Source organism: Drosophila simulans, chromosome 2R (assembly GCF_016746395.2).
Source record: "Drosophila simulans strain w501 chromosome 2R, Prin_Dsim_3.1, whole genome shotgun sequence".
NCBI lineage: Eukaryota > Metazoa > Arthropoda > Insecta > Diptera > Drosophilidae > Drosophila > Drosophila simulans.
Genome location: NC_052521.2, coordinates 20,583,081 through 20,608,232, shown reverse-complemented (window position 1 = coordinate 20,608,232; position 25,152 = coordinate 20,583,081). Strand labels below are relative to the sequence as shown.

The 25,152-nt window shown below is 46.5% G+C and overlaps 2 protein-coding genes and 1 long non-coding RNA gene across 3 annotated transcripts in view; 1 reads left to right on the top strand and 2 right to left on the bottom strand.

The window, feature by feature from the left end:
- LOC6735883 overlaps positions 1–13,766 on the bottom strand; it is a 48,095-nt gene extending 34,329 nt beyond the window's left edge. The window contains exons 1-2 of the mRNA XM_016168810.3: positions 13,507–13,766; positions 160–1,822 (exon numbers count right to left, since the gene is read on the bottom strand). Coding sequence (XP_016029240.1) covers positions 160–1,541 — 1,382 coding nt within the window. The 5' untranslated portion in view covers positions 1,542–1,822; positions 13,507–13,766. The remainder of the gene's footprint in view (positions 1–159; positions 1,823–13,506) is intronic.
- Positions 13,767–15,338: 1,572 nt separating this feature from the next.
- On the top strand, positions 15,339–18,097 carry LOC6735876 (odorant receptor 59a). The gene is made up of 2 exons (XM_002082750.4): positions 15,339–17,562; positions 17,621–18,097. The coding sequence occupies exons 1-2, from the start codon at positions 16,838–16,840 to the stop codon at positions 18,033–18,035; spliced, it is 1,140 nt and encodes a 379-aa protein (XP_002082786.1). The 5' UTR covers positions 15,339–16,837; the 3' UTR covers positions 18,036–18,097.
- Positions 18,098–18,500: 403 nt separating this feature from the next.
- LOC120284330 lies at positions 18,501–24,948 on the bottom strand. The gene is made up of 2 exons (XR_005543523.2): positions 24,742–24,948; positions 18,501–19,280 (listed from the first exon to the last, which is right to left on the bottom strand). It is a non-coding gene; the product is annotated as an uncharacterized LOC120284330 (long non-coding RNA).
- Between the last annotated feature and the right edge of the window lie 204 nt (positions 24,949–25,152).

The window sequence follows — 25,152 nt, the reverse complement described above, 5'->3', positions numbered from 1 at the left end:
ACTACTTTCTTGACCGCAATTGTTCAGTGCGGATTCCATTTCCATTTCCACTTGCATTCGCCAACCGTCTGGCCGAAAACTTTCGATTGGAAAAGTTTGGCATGTGAATATGATGTGGGCTGAGTAACTCGGAAAACTTTGTCCGTTACGTCCACTCACCTGGTCAGCATATTGGCGCGATTGACGGCCACCTCGGCCTCCACCCGGAACCTGTCCTGGGCATACCGGTCGACCACGCCCTCTCCCAGATTCAGTGAAGTGCCAGCCACGCAGTTGGAGCCCATCAGATGCTGCTGCTCGATGTACTGCAGGAACTTGGACACCAGATCGATCTTACTGTCCCGGGCGTTGATCACGTCGGCTGTAAACTGATTGGACTCCATGTTGTCGCCCGAGTCCTCCTCCACATCGCCAATGACCAGCTGCTTGGTTTTGTCATCGACTTGCGCATCCGGCGGATAGCCGTCGTCCATGGTGACCTCGGAGGTGTCCAGTCCGGCATCGGAATCGGAGTCGCCATCGCTGTCAAAGCTGATCTGCTTGACCTCCATGCTGGCCGCCTGGGATCTGGCCTCCGCCTCCGGTTCCCGCTGAGCCACGTCGTCCATCCACTCGGTGGTGGCGAGGCTTTCGTTGAGCGGCAGCAGCTTGCCAAATGGCTGACCCTCTTCCTCCTCCTCCGCGTTGTCCAGGGCATTAGTGTCGTAATCCGATTCCGAGGGGGAGTCCCGCGTCATGGTGCCCATTCGCTGCCAAGTGCCATTCACCGGCAGCAGGCGGGTACTGGCGATTTTGGGCTTGATGGTGGTGGACACTGGAGCCTCCTCCTCCTCCTCATCGAGCTCCTCGTCGTCGTCGATAGTATCATCATCGTCCTCCTGGTAATTGGCCTCATCACGCACAAATTGGCGAGCCTGTTTGACACCTATATCCGGATCACCTGTTGGGGCCGCCGTCACGAATGAGCTCTCCAGCTCAATCTCATCCGCTAGTTGCATGACCTCGCTGAGAGCCGTGTCCTCGGCGTCCTCGCTGGCAGGACGACCCTGCAGGTGCTCGGCCTCGGCCAAACTGCGGTGGTTCTTCGGCGTATGGCGGAGGCCCAGACTTTTGTCCACACTTTTGCGTATGCTCTCGTTGATTTTCTTCTTGTGCAATTTGCGGATTTTGTGCGTGACGGGAGCCGGAGAGGTCCCACCCACACCCGGCAGCTGTGTGGGCGGGATCAGGAGGAGGCGGGTGGTCCCACCGCCACTCCCAATGCCGCCACTGCTACTGTTTGTGCTGCCATGAAGGAAATGCGACCGAGAGCGCCCGTGGCGAATGTTGAAGCTGTCGCCCGTCATCAGGGCATCCGCTTCCGCCTTGATGCGGTTCCGTGGCGCTGGGGATCCAGGTCCCGCTGCTCCGGCTCCTCCTGCAGCTCCTCCTGCTCCCACCGCCTCTGGCTCTGAATCCAACTGCGCGTGACCTTGCATCGCCCACAAGCCCATCGCAAACAGCAGCTGCACAGCCTGTGGCATCCGCACCCACATCCGCATCCTGGGGCTCGGGGCTCTAGTTCTTTTTTCGGGACGCTTTGAGTGCACCCCTATATCGCTTAGTTGCTCGCCTTGATTGGCTGATCAGCACTTTGTGTCTTGCGGTTATCGATTCGTTGCTCAGCTACCTTTTGCCATTTTCAGTTGTCAAAGGCCAGGACGAGTACATCACGCATCCGCACCGTGCCCCGCCGCTGATTTGGCGGGATGGTCAGGGCGCCACCGCCCATTTCACCGCTCCACCCACTCGCTAGCCTTGTGCCCGCCTGTTCGGGAAAACGCTGAAACGGAAGGAGAAAATCCAGTGATTAGCCCGGACAGTCAGGAATACGATGAATGGTGATGAACTGGATGGGATGAGTTCGGAAATTACGGCAGCGTAAAAGATGGAAACAAAAAAACAGTCGGAAAAAATCAATAGTAAATTCAAAGCTATTCCGCAAGTGTACACATCAAATATTTAAACATTATTTACGCACTTAATCATTACAATTAATTAAGCTTATCAATATATCATATTGATTATGAGGCGTCTTTAAATGGCTTAATTATTTACGAGTACCCAGTCGCAATAGTTAGTGTATTTTTTTTCTTGCGTGTGAGCCGCGGATCCTTATTAAAAATCCTGGGAAACGAATTTCGCCCTGGTCTTTTATTTATTTTCCCCTCCTCCCCACGTTTCCCATTTCTCTGTGCCCTTTGCCGCTTTCACGTTTTCCGAGAGTAAGAAAAATGTTTTCTTTGAATAATGTTATTTCTGTGTTGCGTACTTTCCCTTCAACAGAACTGAAGGTCGCGCACATTATTCCTAAGTTCAGAGCAGCGCGAGTTAGCGTAATCCGGCTGCCGGACCGTGTTCTTGGCCACAAAGGCAACTGGGGCAACAAAGAGTCATGCTCTCAAATTCGCTTTAAGTCGGCAATTAAAAATTTCCGCATCTAGGCGGCGCTAAAACAACACAACTCACAACTATATGATTGTTTTCCCGAGAGCCGTCGAGCAGGGAAACGCGTAAATTGCGCATACGCCGCGTGGCCGCTGCATTGTGGCAGCCGAGTGCCTCTAGCACGCAAATTAAACGCGATTCGCAAGAAGTGCGCTTGATTGTCAACTGGGGAGAATTGCGCGGCAAGTAGACGGCGGAGTGAACATAAATAAAAGTGAACGGCCACAGGCCGCATAAATATTATGGCGCTAACAAATTATACGCCATTTAAATGTAATACTAATTCTGAAAAGAAAATCCACTCGGCGCGTCCAGATTTCCGTGCGCTGAAAAGGCGGTGAGCATTACGATTTTATACTCCGCACAAAGGCACATTTCCCGTACAAGTACACCATATATTCCAGACACCAGACACAGGAAGCAGCAGCAGTTCTAATTTCGAATTTTATGAGCCATAAAAATTTCTCCAAGGCGAGACCAAACGTCAACAGACACACAACAAACACAATGGACTAGAAGTTGGCAGCAGCGATGGTGATGTGGGGGATGGGGATGTGGGGAGGCATCCAGTATCCAGTATCCAGTCACCAGGGTGGGCTGTGGATGAGGACATAATGGCACAGCAGCAAGAAGAGTAATTGCCACTCCGGCCACATGGAGGTGTGACTTCCACTTTTGAGCCCGGGATCATGCGGCACTATGCACGGTTAGTACGGATTTGGCTGCAGTTTATGGAAGGCTTTTAAGCTTTAGTCTGTACTGATCTCTGTTCTAATTGTTTAAGCTCTGATTTGGATGAATGTTTCCACACTCAGGAGCCTGTACTAAGATGGCACTGAAATATAAGCTCAACATATTTCTTGCATTGCAGTAAACTAGTTTTATGACCCACCCACTTTTTATTTCCATCTTTATCCGCGCATAAACATGGCTCGCCACGACAATAGCAATAGAAAAGTCCATGAATTTTGCATTTGCCAGTGTCGCGGTTTGGCAGTGCAGGAACCATTCCAATCGAACAATAAATAAACAATTGACGCTCTCCGCGCTCCTTGGGGTGTGAGGGTGCTGGCATCAATTATTCATAAAGGACACAGCAAGTCAAACGGATCCCCAACCAGAAAAGGACATCTAAATCGGGCTCTTTCGCCGGGGGCTTTGCTGTCCGACAACTGGAAATGGAGTCGCCGAGGGAATAGGGCCACAGTTTGATTCCGGGTCCGGACAGGGCTAATGCATTGCGACAAAGGGGCGGAAAACGGACAGCGGACTGCAGAGGGTTAATGGCGACACTCTCATGCACTTAACCCATGACACCCAGCCAACCAGCCACCCAGCCACCAACCACACCCAGTTCCAACTCAGCATGCGGGCAGCTGTGAACCCGTTGACAGCTGAACTCTCTCTTTTCCAGGAGCCAGCCCTCGTCACCGGTGAGTGGCTGGTGATGCAGGTAACCCGAGCTCCGACCTCCACACGTGGACCAGACCGTTTCAAAACTAACAATCCAATTTCTAGCAAAGAGCAGTTGCATCTGGGGGCACGAGGGCGCTTAGTCTGATTAATGCCCATGGCCAGTCCTTTGCCCAGTCGACTCTAAAGAAATTGGATTGTCCGGGCGAAAAGGCAGACCCCTTCTACATGGAGAACAAATATCATTCTAGTGTGAATTTGACCTAGGAACTTGTGATTTATTGTTGAAATAAAACTAAAGTACCTTTTCAAAATAATTCATAAAGTTATGTTAAAGGCATCTATCAGTAAATCCAAAGCTTTAATAGTTACTCTGCATAAAAGTGGAAATCCCACTGTCTTTTTTGGATAAACTTAAGTTAAAAGAACTCCACTTTTGTTTACAACTTTATTGTTCCTTTGGTTTCTTTCTGTGTGGCCCCCGAAACTAAACCTTTCGAAATGTCCTTGTTGTTGCTCAGGTTTTCCATAACCATTCACTCAGGACCAAAACACATCCTACTCTCGGTTCCCCGCCTTTCACTCCTGCAAATTTATGCAAACACATTAACAAACTCAACGCATTCGCTTTGCATGGGCGAAGCAACAAGGAAGTGTGTGTGCGAGTGTCCTTGTTGCTGCCGGTGACAAAGTTGGAGCGTTAAATGAAATTCAGGTAATTTTTCTGTCGTTGGCAAAGAAAGAATGAAATGTCTTTTGCCAAAATAGCAAAAGAAGCGGAAGCGGAAGCAAAACCCGTCAAAAGAAGATTCGAGCAACGCTCGAAATCGGTTCCCCGAAGTGGCGATACCCTTTGAGTACATTTGGAACATAAAGTGGCAGCTCAATCATCACTCTTGGGTATGTAGAGTTTACCCATCGAAGGATATCTTAACTCAAAATAGAATCATGAAACATGGACTTCTTTGTGAACCCAAAAGTGTCCTACTGCCAGGACAGAAAGCAACCTTCTGGTGATAGCTTGCGCATCCTTGGGAAAGGGTATTCCGGAGGCCGTAATGGAAATGGCGCCCTCTGCTCCGTTTCAGCCCCGTCGTCAACTCATCAGCAGGACCACCTTTGTTAGGTAATTCACATTATGTGTCGGCAATGGCGTCAAAATAAAAAGGAAAACAAACGAAAGCACAGCGTCACAAACATGGAGCAGCGTGCCAGGAATACGAAAAAATGACATTTGACTTTTAAATTGGATAATTTTTCTGGCTGCCTGGCGGGTTGCCAATCAACGGGGGGAGCAGCGAGGAGGCGAAGGGCTCTGTCTGCCGGCATCGCATCCAAATGATATGGCATGCAATCTAATTGATTTTGATTAGCAGCTGATAAATGCACTCGAGACAAAGAGATGGATTATAAGTCCAATTCCTTGCGAAAACAGCGTGCAGTCGCTGCAACATGGAGCAGCATCCGATGTGTTATTCCAATTTGCATACAAATGATGCAGTAAACCCACTTCCACGCGCAGTCGAGCTCATCTGGGTTGTCTTCTGATGGGAGCAAGTAGTACTATGAGTACGAGTACGAGTACGAGTAGCTACAAAAATCACATAAAACGCTGGCAAATTGCTCAGATTATGAGCCACTTGGGCCTTGGCTGGCTCGGCTTTTCCTGCAAGCTGGAAAAATCGGGGGGAAATGCCGTGTGCGCTGCGTTTTTATGAGCTGGCAAACATGCTTTGAGAATTTATGAAAATAAAAATTGCAAAAGGCAGTAGCTCGCTTTTTTTCTCTTTTTTTATTTTTGCTGGCGCTGTGGAAAGCTGCCTTCATTAGCTTCTATTTGTGGACACAACCGGAGGTTTGTTCCAGCTAAGTCCGGAAGTATTTATTTATTTATTTGCTGTTGTTTTGTGTACCTTTCAGCTGCGAATATTCAGTGCAAACACCTACATGTGTTTTTGAATTAGGCGAATTTGTTCGGGGTTCGCTAGTCCTGCCGTAAGAAGCTCCCCAAAACAACAACTGCTCCGCAAAAGTTTCCTGTTTGATAAGCTTGAATACTGGCGAAAAAGTTGCCAAGAGTTTTTAATTTGTTTGCTAACCCATTTTAGCATTTTGTTGCTTAAATACTCTTGCTGCCAGAGAGTTGGCTTTAGTACTAGTACTAGTACTGGCTGCAGGTACTTGAAGCAATCATATCTCAATATTTGCTCTGCTTCAAAGTAAATAATACAATAGTTTGCGGGCCCCTGGGATTAATTTCCCTTTAATCAGATTTGAAACAGACTGCCAAGCGAGTGGAACAGCAATTCGCATGCCAGTAATATTTCGAGCATAATTGTTTTCCTCTGCCGAGAAACACTCGTGAGTGGAGCCCCCCGTGTGTGTGTGTGTACTGCTCTTTGTTTATCCAGGCCCAGCACACATAATGGAATCCCCGGAAAATGAATTCGGATTTGCACGCAGCTTAAAGATACGGCGATAAGGATGCCAGCCCAGCCCAAGTACGTGATGGCTGGGAAGCGAGTGCCAAATGGCAGATTATGTCGCCAGACATTAAATCACCTGCGCAGGTAAAATATACGCGATGCTTAGGCAAAATCAATTCTATTTATACCATATACGTGCGGGCATAAATTGCCCGGTAACAGACTTCCAGGGAAGTCTGAGACGTGCGCCAGATGCCGGGGGCTATGGGATGTACTCGTAGCAATCGTAGCAATGGTAAACGCTACCCCAAACAAAATGGAGCTGTAGTCCTAATCCCGGCTTACAGGGAAAGAGAATACACCTGCGAGTCGGAAAAAGTGTTTATTTCCAGGGAAATTTATAACCAGAATTATGTGCTCAGGTAATGCAAACAAAACTTTGCACACTCCCACACTCGGAATCTGAATTGCCAAAACATTAGCTTTAGAGTTTCCAGTCCGAGATTCCTATGCACATACAGTGTCCTTTTCCTTTTCCATGGCATTCGAAATAAAAAAGCCCATCTTGGACCAACTTATCCGGCGATTATGCTAATTATGTGTTTTGATTTCTGACTACGAACACAACCCTTCGAGGGGCTTACGTTAATTGGGTTTTCGCAAATTACTTTCATTTATATACAGAGTATAAAATATTCAAAATTATGCAGCGAGTTGGTCAGAAGTTAATCTCTGTAAACAGTAGCGGCAAATTGTTGATAGATGCCAAAAGTTAGTCCACTAATTCATCGCTCGATATTGGAAAACAAACGCAGTTGACCTTGCCACAGTGGCAGGTCAATAAATTCAGTGGCCAGACTTCGTCTAGCCAGCTATGGATGGCGATGCAAAGGAAATGGCAAATTACGCATACGCCATGTGGAACGCGCTTTAAGTTGTTGCCATTGTTAATGGACTGCCTTGAAAGTTTGGCCTTTAAGCCGCTTCCTAATGGACGAAGTGTGTAGCCATAAATTGCCGCAAGGACTTCGGCTCGACTTGAAAAAATAAAGAGCGCATAAAGTATAAATATAAAATAAATAAAAAATAAATAAAAAATAAGTAGCGAAAGGCAAGTGGGGGACCGAAGTCAAGGCACAAAGCTCAGTCAAATGGAATTTGGCCTAATTTATGGGCCTCGACAGCAAGAGAGCCAATATAAAACATGACGTTGCCCTTTTATTGACCAAACAGACCAGTCGGAAAGGCAAATCATCAGCAGGCCTCGTCAAGCGGAGATTCCCCAAATCCCATTTGCCCCAGCTCCCCGAGCGAATCTCCATCGACTAGGGCCGAATGGAATCGCTGGCGTTGCCAAAATCTGAATCGTACTAAAACTATTAACTAAATTATCGACCGGAGAGGAAACCGAAGCGGAGTAAACCCGTCGTAAAGATACCCAGATGACGCCAGCCCGGCGAAAAGTTTAAAGCCAGTCTGCGGAAATAACAAATGTTAAATGCTCATCAATAACACTTCCTCTCACTCAGAAACTGGCGGAGTGCCCACATCCTCCTCCTCCGCCTCCTCCTCCTCTTTGTGTTTCGTGTGCTTTGTTGTGCTGTGTAATGTGATTTATGACATCGTTCTTTTTGTGGCCGATCACTGAGAGTTGCTCCTCGATGTTCGCTCATGTATAAATAATCAAATCCAATTTCGTTAATGGTCTGCGTCGTCGGTCGGATGGCCAGCTATCCGTTTAGCCAGCGTTCAGCCGATTTGGTCCGCCGAAAATGCATAAACTTAAAGCCGAGTCGTCGGCGAACCTGTTTTAATTTCCTGCCCGTGTCAATCAATTTCCAAGGACCTTCGCCGTGCAGCGCCTGTCTGGTTGAAAGAGCGAACGAGCGAAAGTTGTGGGCGGACTGACGCACACGTGCCGGGGCAAAAAGCAGGTGGATGCCACACCCCCACACGAGTGCCCTGAATGGCCGTGTATCTCCATCTGTTACATAACTTTCGGTTTATGCACTTCTATCTCGATCGAGGCGGCCAACCCCCCGCGCCAAGGGTCATTTTCATTTGGTTTCGCCTTTATCGCAGCTCGTAAATTAATAAAAGCGACGAACAAGTGAGCCAGCAATCAACGCATCAACTTGGCCCAGAACACACCGAGCTGGGCTGACGACAATGGCGTCATTAAATAATACAGGCAGCACGGCAAAGGATACTCGTATCCTTACAATGCCACGCTGCGTATGTGTGTGTGTGTGGTACTTGAGCACAAGCGCACACATATGGCCACGTAAGAAAAGGAGGTGTTTTAGGGGACTCGACTTGAAGGTATCTCTTGGAGGTTGGCAATGGCATATAAATTCTGATTTTACCAGAACTTTAAATTGTGTCTGCATGGAGAGCATGCGGATCATTTGACAATTATTCGCACATGTAAAAATATGTAGCAGTTCTGGCTAAATTACACCATTGTTGATTTTGTGTGCAATTTCTTTTATTATTCAGCATTCTTTGTTATTATGCTCGATGTGTGTGTGCGTTCTCCGCTTCTCTCATTATCAGAAATATCATTTTTCCATCTTCGGCATATCTGTTTTCATATGTTTCTCCCATGCCCAATAGTTTCACTTCATTGCTCGCATAACATCCCCTGGCATACGCATACGCATACGCCCATTCTGTCGTGTGTGCTGAAATAACCGAGAGCAAAGGGGGTGTGGCTGGGCGAAAGTTGGTGGCACGGTGGCATGGGGGGCAGCAGCCACGCCCACACGCACGACTTGTCAGTCAAGTGACGGTGAAATGCTTGTCTTTACTCCGCGCCACCAGCCACCGTGGCATTGTCCTTTGGACCAGGACGACGGCGAACGGGCGGGTGGGAAAGTCATGACGTGGGCTGTGCGGGTCACACACAGATGACAATTTAAGAGGACCATTTTCGCGAGCGCGTCCTTGCCCCAAAGTCTGCATTCAGCTTTCAGCATTCAACATTCAGCCGCCAACCTTGACACTTGACTGTTGCTCAAGTCGGCGCTTCAATTGGCGTGGTGAGCAAGTGGAGGGGGGGAGAGAGGGAAGTTGCACGTCTGACAAATGATACGATGCCCGTGGTGGCAGAAGTTTCGCAATGCCAAACTCCATCTCCCCAGCTGATTGCAGACGCATCCCTGCCTTTGTCCCTGCGCAGGCAGCTTAAAAGTTCCGCTGACAACTGTCGCCATAATTCACTTTTACAGGACAACCGGGCAGGCAGGCCTTACCGCTGAACCAGAACCAGAACCAGGACGAGACCGAGAACGAGAAATAAAGGGAAAACTAGAGGGAAACTAAAGGGAAAACTTGGAAACGACACTTGGCCAAACAAGTTGGAGGGAAAGCGTCCAGGGAGGCGGGCCATAAAAGCTGCCGCCTCGTCCGCCTCTTGGCCATTTGTTATTTAGAGAACCGCCGCAATTGTTGCCATTTGCAAGCGCTTCAATCACAGACAGGCAAAGAAACCTCGGCTCAAAGCACCTGCTGCCTCGGGCAAGAACAAAAAATAATGGAAAAGAAAAGTGCTGAGCGAAAGGCACAAATCATCTGCAGGGAGGACGGGGAAAAGTCGCCGAATGGACTGGCAGCCAGAGCTAGTCGTCTAGATTGTAACTCAACTTTGGCATTCGATGGCAATTATTCTGTCATTCGTTTCTTCCACTGACCGCCAAAGGAGTATTCCTAGTGGGCCTAGCAGTCAAATATCCCTTGGTCCCAGGATCGAGATGACAGTGAAGGACGTCTACGTGGAATATCACTAAATCTGAGTGGCATTTAAGTCGTGATATTGGAATAGAAATGCTAGCACAACTAATTTTTCAAGCTGAGTATTAAATACCAATTACCTTCGATATTTCTCTGCCATCTCCAAGCGAGTTCTCGTAAACGAGAATTTGACCGAGGGCACTCAATCAAAGCTGGTGAGTAAATAACCTCTTACCTTGCTGACCTCTAATTGATGCTCAAAGGAGTGCAATCAGGCAGATCGGGCAAATCTATACCCATTAATGAGTGGGCGTGCGTGGGCGTGACTTTAGCAGGCCGTCAATCTGGGCAAAGCCTGCATTTAAAATAGCCTAAATAATTGATTTGCTTTTGGCCGCACCGCAAACGGGGCGAGCTTAATTAATGTTTAGCACGCCACAATCATAACTAATTTAACGTGATTTTGCGTTCGGGTTGGTGGACAAAAAACCATCTAAATAGTTAAACAATCGGGCGTGTCAGCGAGGCCCACCAAAGGATCAACTTTCCCCATTTCCCTGGCCTTTTTAATTGGTGTGCCTGCTTTTAGCTCGTTCAATTAGATTGATTGCCCAGGGGGCTTTGCGAAATGAGCTGTGAACACAGTTGTCCTTAGTTAATTGGTTGCATGTCAACTGGCCAACTCAAATACTCAGGTATTTGAGTTGGAAGTTTGTGAGAAAAAACCGAAAGTATGCAGACAAGTTGCAGATACGCGGTCTGCTTTCTTCTCTCTTTTTCAGCAAATGGCATCCTTCGAGCTTATGCCCCGTACATAATTAATAACTTGCCACGTTAAATCCGATTTAAGCCGATTTGCTAGGCTTTCAACAGACATAAGTTTGATGCTCACACATTCTGAAGTTCAGTCCCTAAAGTTTGTCAAAATAAGGGCTTATGTCCCTGGAATACTTTAGCCATTCCCATTCTTATCCTATATTTTTGTTTTTGATAATTATACTCGGTACTTGCAGATTAAAAGGGTATATTCGACTCGTTGAAATGTATATCACAAGTATAAAAGTCTTGACCAGGATCACGAGTCCAGTATAGTTGGCCATATCCGGATGTCCGTCCGTATGAAAGTCGAGATCTCGCAGGCTCTTTACTTTCTGGAAAGTTGAGTTCAAGCTTACAGTAGCGAAGTAGCAAGTATCTAATAGTCGAGAGACTCGACTGCGACGCCATCTCTTGATTTTAATTACATTTACGAGGCTTGTGTAAATGGTCAAATGAATTAAGGTCTTAGTCAAAATAATAATTAAATGGAACACACATCCACAGACTGCACAAATACACTGCGGAAACGGCTACGCTGCCGAATTGGAAAGCCCACTTTAAAAATGTAGTCTTGATTTAATTACACTTTGGCCGCGTGTAGCTGTTTTCAATGTACACAAGTGAATAAATGCAAACATGCACCTACGTAATTATATTTCTGAAAGGAGGATTAAGTAGATGTCTCGCACATTATGCACACCCACTCACCGATTGACCAATGCGGATAAATTGGGAAACCACAGGCGGCCCTTAGGTAGTGAAAATCAGATCTGTTTAAGCGAATCTCAATGAAATTCGAGCCCAAACACGTGTAGCAGTTTTCAAGCCGTACTTGCAGCTTTCTACGGCTTTGCTTCACTGCCACTTTGCTGTTGCCCCAAATCCGTTCTGGCGAAGTCCGCGCCTGGGATATCTGTTGAATTTTAGAAAAGCCTTTAAAAAAAGGACTTCGCAAAGTAAACGCCGAGTAAGTGGAAGGCAAAACAGCTGCCAACGTTGGGAACGTTGGGCGTTAGTATCTGCCGCTTTTCCCGAGTTTTGTAGCCATTCGCAGCTTTTTCTGTATTGTGCTGCCTTTTGTTGACAAGGAAACACTCGGAAAAAGTGGAAAATAAATTATATACTTCACTTCATTCATCTAACGCAACAAAGGTATCACTTTGAATCGGAATAAAAGGGAAAATGATTATATTTAAGATACATTATCAGGCCCTACAATCATTATTTCGTTGCCATTTAAAACCATTATGTAAACTTAGAAGACAATAGTTTTCCGTGCAGCAAGGGCATGCCCGAAAAAACTTAAATTTCCATTATTTGCCCATGCCCAACGCACTCGAAAAGTTGTCCACCCCGTGCTCGGATTTCTTTCCCTGCACATTTCTCCGACTGTATGCAAATAAGTAACTGAAACTGACAGTGACACCACAGCGTCCTCCCATCCTGGCATCCTTCGCAGCATGGGTCAATGGCGAACTGCAGGCATCAGCAGGAGGCTGGGCAAATTTGCATTCATAAAGCAGTGGCGCCCAGTTGGCCCATTTGTATGCAAAGTAAAGTATTACGGGGCGGATGAGTTGGGGTAAGTGAAAGTAAACACCGGCTAAGAGCGTGCAGGTAAATGCCCAAATTAAAACAATGACTTGGAACAGAAGCTCGGGATTTGAGGATGGCAATTAACGTGAATGAAGCGCATAATAAGTCGCTTGGCACCCGAATTCTCTGGCACTCGCACTTTGCCAAGGAAATGTGCTGACATCAAAGAAGTATAATTTCTTCATTTGGCCAAATGGCGCCCAGTTAATTGGAACGCCGAATTTTCGAACCAAACAAAGGAGTTTAATTAATTGGCCGAAAATAAAGGTCGGCCGAAAATAAAGTTCCGAGTAAAAGTCAGAGCGGCAATACAATTTTACACCTGGCCGGGCAAACGCACACACGGCGTATGAGTGATTTCGATGTGCCTTTCACCCGGATTTTTCCGCACGGACATGGAGTCCTGGCCTCCGCCTAATTAATTGACTTGCAGAGGGGCCTCTAGGTGTGCTCTTCACCCACTCGGCGCTATTTGCAGTCTGAAAATAATATCTCCCAGCGGAAGATAATGAAATTTATTATTTACTTTCGCTTGGCCAGCATTCCTGTGCGGCCTTCGAATCCGCTGTCAGCAGGCTTCTGCTCATCGAGTGGGGGCCACTACATTTTATGCTTTTGTTAACTCATTTATAAGCCGCACTTTTTGCTGGCTCCCAGCCCTTGCTTCCACATCGCATGTACGGGTATTTAAGTACTCAGCTGCCCCATGAGTGCACACAGATGCAGGCGCACATTCGAGTCGCACCGAATGCGATTTGCGTAAGCTGTTGTCCGAACAATGGCATTACGTATACGCCCTGTGGACGGGCATTTGGCTCAAAAACTCGCACAGGAGCAGTCAGAGGATCAGCCCAAAGGCACAGATAACCAATTGGTTTTCACATTTTCCATTTGGCTCGGAGTAGGACACACTGTTTTTTGGTTAAGACACAGTTGCCGTTGAATTTGCTTGATGTACATGAGGCTTACATTAATGTGAATGAAGTGAACTGGATTTGTGTATGTCTATTTGATTTTCCTTGGGCTTACGTACCTTTAAAAGGTTACTCCGCGTTAGGTTTTTGTTTAGCTTAGTTTTAATTGATTGGTCACAGTTTATTATATTTTTTTGTCACAAAACTGTCGCTGCCATTGCCGCAGACTTGTCTTAAACTATTCGGATCACTTCACCAAACACGCGATCTTGGCTCGCTGAAATCGGAATAGTTCTTAAAGTTCCTCCTGGGAGCCCACGATGGATGCACAACCACGCCGCGACGCGCTTCAGAGCGAACTGCCAGCCGCCGTGCGACATCGGAACTCCAGCCTTAAAGTCGGCTTCGTTCGCTCGCGAACTCACCACGCCCCGAAACGAACGGTAAATCCGAGCGCTGGCAATCCGAGGCGTCCATTGTGGGTCTGTGGACCAGCAGCTGAGCGCCGGAGAAAGTGAAAGCCGTACCCATCGCACTGGCCACTTTGAAGATTGAGGCAGGTTAGTGCCCGCTCTCACTCGCTCTCTTTCGTGCGAGAAGCTTCCAGCGATGTTTCTGATTAGACTGGAAGCGGCGGCTTCGCCTCTGATAAGCCAGACTTTGGCAGCGCAAAGTAAACTGTTGCATGTAACTCCGCTAAACTCTAAAAAGTTGTATGATTTTGTAGCACTTTTAGTTAAATATATTATATATATTATATTATAATTGAGACATTTTTAAGTTACCAATTGAGACTCTCAAGTTTAATCATTATGTTTACGCCTTAATGTATTTCAATTACCATTTAGACAGCTATATTATTTATCATTAAATATTACTATTATTATGTTCTTACAGTTATTAACTTTAAGAGAGCTAAGAATTGCAAAGGAATTCCAATCTTTTAATATGGAAATGTATCGTAAATTGTGTGAGCTTTGATTCTATGCCTCCAGGAGCAACCTTACAATAGATTTGACTTCTATTGTGGGCCTATCACAATTCTATGTTTTTGCCCCTGCATCCTGGACATGCGCGCAGTGGTAAGGAGCCCCCTGCTCAGCTGTTCGGCGTGTCCGGCATTCCAGTGTGGTGAATTGCGGGTCGGCAGACCGTGCTGATAAGAATCACTGATAAGAACGCACTGCGGATGCAGCTGCATCCGCCCCAGAGCAACACGTACCGCCTCTTTCATAAATGGGGTGCAATTGCATAAGACTTTCATCATCGCAATTTGCGGTTCCCAGCGGATGGAGGGTGGTAAGGGAAGGAAAGGGTGGGGGGGGCGGAAAGGTTACCGCAAAATGCGCAACGCTGCAGACGCAATTAATGCGCACCGTTTTACAATTAGCGACCTGGCCCAATTATGCAGCTGCCACCCCCTGCACCCTGGACCCCTGCACCCCATGCAAAAAACCTCCGTCGTGAATCTTGCTCGTTGTTTTTTTTTTGTCACTGGGAACGGCTGTTAATAGGAAATTCATGGCCGCCGTGTCCGGTCGCCGGGCTCCACAGCATTTTTCCCTCGGCGAGCACGTGGATGGTTGGGTTTTTGGGCTTTCGGCTTTTGGGGCGACTGGGGCTGTCTTTTAATTATGATAATTACATTGTTGTCGTTCTAATTTGCTGACAGCAGCTGGAACGCGATCTCTGGCGCCGGACAAGAATGCTCCCCTAAATGCTCCCCATTGCATGGGAGCTAATGTTGAATGCACGTTGCACGTGGAAACCAAAGGGGGCTTCTGGTTTCCGAGAGGGCGTGCGAACTGAACACTTGGGTGCTGCAACTTGAATTTGTCGGGAAATTTAAGCAGCAAATTGAAGTCATTGCGAAATTGGGAAATATTATATCGAAATGTCACAGCTAATTTAATACATTGGCTCTTTATGAAAAAGAAACATGTGTTGTTGATTATAGATTCCTTTTAATGGTTCATTTCCAAAATGTTCAAAATAAATAAAATTTTAATAATATGCTGTTGCTGCCAAAATCAGAATATGCATCACATTTAAACACAGCAGAGAGTGTGCACAAAATCTATTGTTTATAAATTTATACAAAAATTTGACATGAGTAAACGATTTGTTGCAACTTCAATCAGTGATTCTAGTTTCCGCTTAATTGAACCCAAATTAACAGATCAAATTTAGTGCCTTGCAGCACCGCCTTCCCCGCCAAAATAGTCAATGCACTTTGCTTGCCACCCCACATCCGACGAGCAACTTGCGGCATGCGCCGTAATTGGGTTATGGCATCCACATCCACATCCGCATCCACATCCACATCCGCATCCACAATTCACACATGGAGGCGAGGGATTTTGCATACAGTAAATGGGAGACAGTGTGTGACAATGTCGCTGGGAATTTTGTGGAAAAATGCAACAATTAAGACCTTAGATTGTGCTCGAACAGCGAGCTGCGATGCATCTAAATGCATATGGGCGATGAGGTTGTTTCCCGCCCCCTTTCCGCCCTTTCCGCCCCTTTGTGCGATTTGCCGCCGCTTTTGCGGATGTTGTCCTGCTTGGCCCGCTGCCATTTCGACGTGCATGCAACAATTTATGGGGCTGTCAACAATATGGCAACATGTTTTTTGCTCGACTGCGTCTGGACATGCTAATTGCATGCACCATGTGGAAATATCAAGTAAGTCCCTGCCCGGCACTGAAACTTTTACGAAGCGAATAATTTAATGCGCCATAAATTCGCATGTTCGCTTGTAAAATTGTAAAATTGCAAAATTGACAGCGAGTGCGCCATAAATTCTGTAGCATACTTTCAGCGCGCGTTTTGAGCGACAAAAACCGCTGACAAGAGCAGGCAGCCAATGCAAAGTGGGCCGAAAACGAGAATGGAGATTTATGCGCCGGTTTTATTAATTATAAAAGCGACGAAAGCTTTGCCAAACTGCTCACCTGAAACTATGACACGTGTAATTCCGCATTTTAGTTGCCATTGTTGAAATCAGCATGGAGTGCAAATTGTTGTACAACAAAGTCGTCACAGTTTTAACAACTTTTCCATTTTACCTTGTTCGGAATTCATGCTTTTTCATATTACATAGTTCATTTCCTGATGTATGGTTTGTTTTTGAAGAGCCACTTTTTTTCATCCTAAAAGGAGGCCAAAATTTAAATTTGCGATTGAAGTGAACCAATTATTCCTACCTAAACATGGATGCCCAATTGAGTGAGTGTTCTACTCCATGGAATGCGTTTAAACCAAATGTGAAGGAGCCATGGGATGAGCGAATGGGAAGCCTTAGTTCATCGGCAGGTGGTCTAATTTCTAATTGAGTTGGCCACGCAAGGCTAATTATATAATTGGGCAATCGCACCGATTGAGCCATCACCAAAACGGTATTTAAGTGGGGAGAACCTTACATTAAAGCTGAGAATTCAAGGAACCATGGCAGAGGTCAGAGTGGACAGTCTGGAGTTTTTCAAGAGCCATTGGACCGCCTGGCGGTACTTGGGCGTAGCTCATATTCGGGTCGAGAACTGGAAGAACCTATACGTGTTTTACAGCATCCTGTCGAATCTTCTCGTGACCCTGTGCTACCCCGTTCACCTGGGAATGTCCCTCTTTCGCAATCGCACCCTCACCGAGGACATCCTCAACCTGACCACCTTTGCGACCTGCACAGCCTGCTCGGTGAAGTGCCTGCTCTACGCCTACAACATCAAGGATGTGCTGGAGATGGAGCGGCTGTTGAGGCTCTTGGATGAGCGCGTCGTGGGTCCGGAGCAGCGCAGCATCTACGGCCAGGTGAGGGTCCAGCTGCGGAATGTGCTGTACGTCTTCATCGGCATCTACATGCCGTGTGCCCTGTTCGCCGAGCTATCCTTCCTGTTCAAGGAGGAGCGTGGTCTGATGTACCCCGCCTGGTTTCCCTTCGACTGGCTGCACTCCACCAGGAACTACTACATAGCGAACGCCTATCAGATAGTGGGCATCACGTTCCAGCTCCTGCAGAACTATGTGAGCGACTGCTTTCCGGCGGTGGTGCTGTGCCTGATCTCATCCCACATCAAAATGCTGTACAAGAGATTCGAGAAGGTGGGCCTGGATCCGGCCAGAGATGCGGAGAAGGACCTGGAGGCCTGCATCACCGATCACAAGCATATTCTAGAGTGGGTAGCTGCCTCATTATAACGTTCGGGTTCTATTCACTTCCCTGCTTTTTTCCAGACTTTTCCGACGCATCGAGGCCTTCATTTCGCTGCCCATGCTAATTCAGTTCACAGTGACCGCTTTGAATGTGTGCATCGGCATAGCAGCCCTGGTGTTTTTCGTCAGCGAGCCCATGGCACGGATGTACTTCATCTTCTACTCCCTGGCCATGCCGCTGCAGATCTTCCCGTCCTGCTTTTTCGGCACCGACAACGAGTACTGGTTCGGACGCCTCCACTACGCGGCCTTCAGCTGCAATTGGCACACGCAGAACAGGAGCTTTAAGCGGAAAATGATGCTGTTCGTTGAGCAATCGTTGAAGAAGAGCACCGCTGTGGCTGGCGGAATGATGCGTATCCACCTGGACACGTTCTTTTCCACCCTAAAGGGTGCCTACTCCCTCTTCACCATCATAATTCGAATGAGAAAGTAGGACTTTGTGAAAGGGTTTCAATTGCAACCTATTGAGATTATTAAAGACACTAATCTGCTTAAAAAGAGCCATCACAATTATGATCAGTTGACTTTTCTTTTCTCGTTTCTTTTTGAAACAGCTTAACTTCCACAGTCATTGTCGTTGTTGCAATTGGTTTCACCTTAAGGACCTGGTCATAATCAACTTCATTTGCAACCGGAAGCCATTGTCCGTGTTTGCATACAAAATGGCTGCTTCAGTACTTCCGGTTCCAGAAACCAAGTAGCGGAAGTGGACGACAGTTCATAAAGGTAATGAAAAGAATAAAGAAGAATAATAGCTCGATTATCTCAATAGATTTTGTTCGATTTGGCTGCCTGCTATCCTGCCAGCTTATTAAGTATACGCCACGTGTGCTGCACTGGACGTTTGCTAATTGAATCCATCAAGGAATTTGCATAAGGCAGTAAACGAACAAATCAATTGCTTAGCCAGGCTAACAAGACTTGAGCCGAATGCCATTGGACGCTTCTTTATTTGCACAAGCGATAAGACATTAAAAGACTCTGCCCTCCGTTCGAATCCGGATCCGAGTTCGAGTCCGAGTCCCGGAATATCCGCCGGAGTCCGTAATGCGCTTAAGTCGGGCCAAAGTCCACGTTGGATCTGCAAAGTGAACATTGTAAAACGGAAGCCAAAAAGGGACCCAGCAGCTAAAATTTATAGCTGGCAAAAACTAAAGAGCATCCTGGGACAGGACTTTCCAGTGTGCGCGTGTGCGTGGGTGTGACTTTGTGTTCCAATCGATTTGATGACCATGTAGTCGGACACCCAAAGTTGATTTGAATTTATTACGGAGCGCATTTACTTCTGCTGGCCGCCTAATTCCCCAGGCCGAGCACGTACTGTAGGTCCTGTCCCAGTCCCAGTCCCAGTACCGGTCCCATTCCCATTCCCACTGACCAGGACATGCTTAATTTTTAATCAAAACAAACAACAACTCAAGCTGCTAAAATCGTTTTGTTGAAGTTCGCCACGTTGGTTCTGTGTACATTAAGCAGACTCAGCTGTTTGCCTTCACCCGGAAATTGTATTTGGTCACTTGGCTCATTTCGTCGGTACCTCGTCATCGCCATCATCATTTTCCGTGCTCATCGTTGCTCCCCCACTTCAACCAGCAGTCTGCAAGTCGGGAAAGCGGTTACTTGAGAAGTCCATTGCACTTGGGGCAGATGATTCAAGTAAGCTGGCCAGTCTCGAGCACTGGAAGAAAAGTAGAGTAGGGTAGTGTACTTGTAACAAGAATCAGAAATGGTTAGCATCGCTTGTTTATTTTTCTTTCCCCCAAAGACAACTAGCTGATTTGTGTCAGTGTAGAACACTCAGATGAAGTGGCTCATTGCCCACATCCCCCGTCCGAATGTAATTTGTTGCTAAGCAGAATGTTAATGCGGTTGCAACAGCAAGTGGCAGCTGCCTGGGTTGCTGTGACAGCCAGGAGTGGCGATTGGATGAGGATGGGCCACAAGGAGCACCAGGCCGTGCTGATGGGGATTGAGGAATCCTCCGGTCTCGAGCAGCATCAAGTGGTTACGCACGTGAGCCACTCGAGCCGCTTGATGAGGAGCCACAGAACCCAACAGGTGCGGGCAGTAAGTTCTCCCCTATCATCGGTTGGCCAACTTTATATTTAATTAGCAACTAAATAAATCCAGCTAAAACTGTATACAAACAACCAGCGGCCCTGACTCGAAATTAATAGTTCCCACATTTGGGGGAGCAGGCCCAGAAGTTTCAAATTCTCGAAAGTAAATCAAAAGAAAAATGGCGCAAACTATCTCGGCGAAAGTTTTGTCAATGGCTTAACTTGGCCAACAGACACATGCGACCGGAGGATGGGCCAAAAGGACATCTGCAGCGCGGTGTACTCAAGTAAATTACAAGCTTTCTTAGTCCTGCGATATTTAACCACAGCTATGTTGACTTAGGTTTTATCTTGCACTCGAAAGAAATGAGAGTTATAATGTGTAAATTCATCGAAAAGTCTTGCGACATTTAGAAATCATTTGTTTTTCAAAGGCAAGATGTTTTTATGCCACCATGACAGTTAAGTTATTCTGGTTTCTTGTTTTACGCGTAAACTTTCTTCGAGTGCACCGAAAACATGGATGCTGGCGAAAACAGGATCCATATGGTCCCATATAAAGAGGGAAATTTTACAACCGACATAAGAAAGTCACTTAACGTGGGCAATGGCACATTAAGTGAGCGATGAGGGGTGATGTGGCGAGTGAAAGTTAATTTTGGTCGGGAAATGTGAGCCGTGGAAAATGTGCAGAGCCTGAGAATCTGCCAAATTTGAGGATGTGGATGTGGATGTGGATGTGGGTGTATAATCTGGAGTGGGCGGCAGGCGTCAGTGAAAACATTTTGCCTAAACTATGCCATTAACATACAAAACTTTCGCAGCAGGCGGCCTCTGTGCGACTCCAGCGCTCTCTTTCTATGGCCCTAGTCCCCTCTCTTTCTAGCGCCCTGTTCCCCTCTCTCTTTCTCGGCGAGGCACGTAAATACTTGCCCGAAACTTGCACGAATTAACAACAAAAAGTTCGTCCTTGTTGTGTGACGGAAAACTTGGATAGAATAACACAAGACTGCCGCTGGCAAGTGACAATAACACAAGAGCGACTATCTTGCCAGTGCGCGAGCGAGACGGCACATGGCGTGCGAGCGAGACGGACGGCTTGTCAGCATGAGCTATGGAGGCTTACTCGGTTTCAGCATTGGGGTTCCCTGGGTTCTTTTGGGGCCCAGTGCCAAATGTCAAACAATTTGCGGTCTTCTCACTCAGCTGCCCGTCTCTTTCGCCCGCAAATCTGCCCAACTCTTTCACTCGAATTACCATCACCGCCCCGCTTCGTTTAAAGCCTGGCTCAAAGGCCTTCGGACCAAAGTATTTATAGCTCAAAACTTTATGACTACCAGGCCATAAAAAGCCAGGCGCCACAGCGCCCCCGCCCAGCATAATTGCCGCTAAAGAGTGTTTGGCGTCCGATGTGGATTGTAGTCCAACTATAACTCATTACGGCTAATGAGCGTTATTTGCGCCCCGACGCCCAGCAAACTTCTACTTTTCCACTTTTGGGGGGCGGGGCGACGAGCGGCGAAAGGTCGAAAATTAGTTTGACTTCTGGCACAGCTCGAAAATTCACAAAGACGAGCGGACTTAACTCTGCCGAAGGGATTACGTTTAATTGACAGCGACAACAAGTGACAGACAGTGTCGACAGAGAAAGGGACGGGGCGATGGTGCCAGAGGGAGAGGCGCTCAGCGGACAGAGCAGGACGGCAGCATCCAAAGCTACTCACGTGGGCTTGTCGCATTTGCAATGTGCCACAGTAGGCGCAAATCCTGTCAGCAGTAAATCATTTAATTAAAATCGAATGCATTTTCAATTACATTAAAGTGCCTACGGTTAGCGAAAGGCGCTCCCTTCTGCTTTCTATCAGATATTTGCCTTCTGTCCACCGATTATCATGGTTTTGACCACACGTGATCCCTATTCCTTATCCAAATATTATAAAGTAGCTTGACCATTCGCTTAAGAACTTTTTGAAAGCCTTGACACATCATTTTAATACACATTAATTTATAAAAAACCCAATGAAGTTTAGTTTCCCTGCCATTTCATTCGCATATTATCACGCCGCAAAGTTGAAAGCGTGGCCCGCAGAAGGCCCAAATTGAACCACAATTGCGAGTTAAATGATCGCCATAAATCGCCGGCTGAATGAGCTGGTTACGAGCAGTCCTGCGTCCTGCAGTTCCGTTTAATCACAGGTAACTCGGTGCCGTTGAAATGCAAATGGGGCGACTCCGCGCTGTGGCAACAAACGTGGCCAAGAGGCATTGCGGGCCACATATGCGGAAAATGTGGATGGAAACGGGAATAAACAGCGAGTACGTGGGAAACCACGGCAGTGCACCAAGAGAAATACTTACCAATTAACCTGTTAAATCCTCGGAGCAAAATAATCAGTTAATGAACATATAACAAATAATGAATATGAGTTTATATCTTCTTTTTGTTTTCATTGAAGTACTTGTTAATCATTGATTTACCCAATGAGTGCTGCTATTTTCTGCCAGTGCATCTTTACACAGCGTGCGCAGTGGGCGTCTGGTTGCTGGGGGCGTGGCCGCGCCACGTGCAGGTCTCGACAATTGAAATTTAAAAGCCGCCGAATCACAATGACAATAATGAGCAGGTTAAAGCCGAGACTTTCTGGGGGATGGTAACAATTATGCTGATGACGTGTGTACTACACCCTACACCCTTAATGGGCCCAATCCGATTGCTCAGCCCCATCAGAAAACAAACGCAAACAAACAAACAAACAATCGCGTGGGGCTTTTATGGCCTTGCTGGCTGATAACAAGTGATTAAATGTATTTTAAGCGCGTTTTAATGCGAGCTTCCGTTTAATGAGCCGTTTCATCTTCAACTTTTTAGCTCCTCTTGCAAAGTTATGCACAATGTCTTACACCTTTTAAGTTAGCCAACGGGGTTACCTGAAGAAAATTAATTAAAAAGGACAGCTTTACATTATATATTATGCATTATATATTTGCTCTTAAATGGTAACTTTGTGGGATAACTATAAGTGAGCATTTGAGCCATTTGTTGGATGCACTTTTCCAGATAATCCGCTTGGGATTTTCATTTTTATAAGTTCATAAGCCAATAACAAAAGTTACAAACTGCGGCAATCCAAACTGGCATTTCGTGTGGCAAACTTCTGCTTGACTCAAAAGTATCCCACATTAATATTGTTTATTTTCTAGGCTTTTCTAAGCACTTTTCTTTATAATAAATAAACTCGAAAACTCCATGTACACATTCGTGGCGACCTTGACATGTTTTGGTTTAGTCACTAGCCCACGTCCGAACAGATAAACATTTGTTAAAATGACATAAAATTACACGAATGTCGGCTGACTAGGGGCAATTTAAAACTAATTTTGCGATCATCAAATGCCACCACAGCCAAGGCAGATGAAATAATTGCACAGATTTGAAGATAAAAGCGAACCACAGCGGACTGAACACTTCTGAATTGAAGTACGGATTCATATGGCCATTAAGATATGTATATTATCTTAGCTCATCAAATGTGTTTCTCTATAAGCTTACACTGCATTTGACGCAATTAATCGGTATTTACTCGCGGATAATAGGGTGTGTCTGGGGTAAAAGTAATTAAATGACCGGAATTACTTAATCGATTCTATTGAAGCCCAGGCAAAGTGTCACTTTGGCCGACGACTACCTTTGCTTGCCCCCAGCAAACACACTTGAGTAAATGCCCCGCCAATGCCGAAACCCCAACCAAGCCCAACGCGACCCCAACTCATGCTCATAACCCGCGACCAGATGAAGTTGGTGTTTAAGGTCACTGCTGGCTGTGATTAAAAGCTGCGTGCTGTAAAGTACAGTGAACTTGAAGCGTAATGCACGAGATTGGCATAATTGCAGCCGGAGAGGCACTGCAAGCCAGCCCAGAAACCAAGAGCAGCTGAACTTACTTCAGACTTGGCACATTTCCGCCTTGCATTACCTGCAAAATGCATTTCTGGAGTATACTGCTAAATAAGCCAATTCATTGTGCTTCCGCCGAAAAAGTATAAGTTCGATGGCAAAATATTGCTACACAATAATGCGAGCAACTACCCGTATATTTCCCATCTCTCTATATCTTTTCAAAGAGTATCGGTTAGTCGAGAGACACAATCTCTGTTTATTCTTATTCGGACCACAATGCTCGGGATAAAGATGATGATGCGCTCGAACTGGAGTGTATTCATTTAAGATAACCTTGCTGATTGAGGCCAGATAACGAGGATGGGGATGGGGAGCGAAATGCGGAGCCCACGCACAACTGACCATAATTGAGATGCCAAATGGCTTCACGTGTGTGCCGAAATCTGCCCCACCCCAACGGAATCCATCTGCGTGAGCCATTCAGTCCCCGGAATTCTCCGTTTATTCAAACATTTCCGGGAACCACAGGCGAATCTACTTCCGCAACAGGATCACGTACGCGTCCAGGACCAATTATTGTCCTCCGCTGCGAAATTCGGAATGCATAGGTCCTGGGTGCGAATTAAAATCGAATTTGATTTCGAGGAAGCCGCCGAATCTCGCCCAGAATCATTAGCGATTGGTTTTTGGTCAAATGGTTTCGTCACACTCTGATTCACACGCAGAATCGGTAGCCGACATTTAAATCGCTGGTTCAATAAATATCAATAAATTTCGCCAGTAATTTCCCCATTTTGGCATAAATAACAATACACTCGCTCGTGTGAATGCCAGTTCAGTGGATTTTGTGGACCAAGAAACAGGTCAAAAAACGATAGTGTTCGCCAGCAGCCAAGTCAAGTGTGAACCAATTGCAAACAGGGTAAGGTAACATAGGAATACGTATATTCGCACCCACCTCTGGACGGGCCACGCGGCGTATGAGTGATGCAGCTGACTCATCCGCCCCGTAGACCAGGTGAACGCCACTTTCGCTCCAACACGACAGTTGCAGTCTACGATTCGCGTTGCATGGCGAATTGATTGCCGCATATGCGGAAAAGAAAGCTCACACCGGCAGCCAAAACCAAACAAACGTCAATGCCCCAGTCGACAACCAGCCCACCAATGCGAGTACTCACTTATAAGATTGAATTACTCACGAAGCGGAGGCAGCTTCGAATGTATCCAAACAGCAAATAGCAAATAGCCAGCGACAACTAATCAGTCAGTCAGTCTGGCACAAGTGTTGCCTTTTCGCACCACTCAACCACCAGAGCAAGCAAAACGTATTGAAACAAAACCACAAACTGATGGGTGGATACCCTAGGATTGGCTAACTTGTCGACCAAGTCCGAAGTTTGAGAAGTTGTGTGCGATTATTATAGTGCCAGCATTAAGTAGGATACTAGTTTTGTATATTTTGCCAACCATCATTTCTCAAAGATTTTCTGAGTTTTAGTATAGAAATCCAACTGATAGCTTCACAATCTATAGAATATACCTTGTGTAGAGTATCAGCGAGTCGGTATAAGATTTTCCCAGTGTATCTA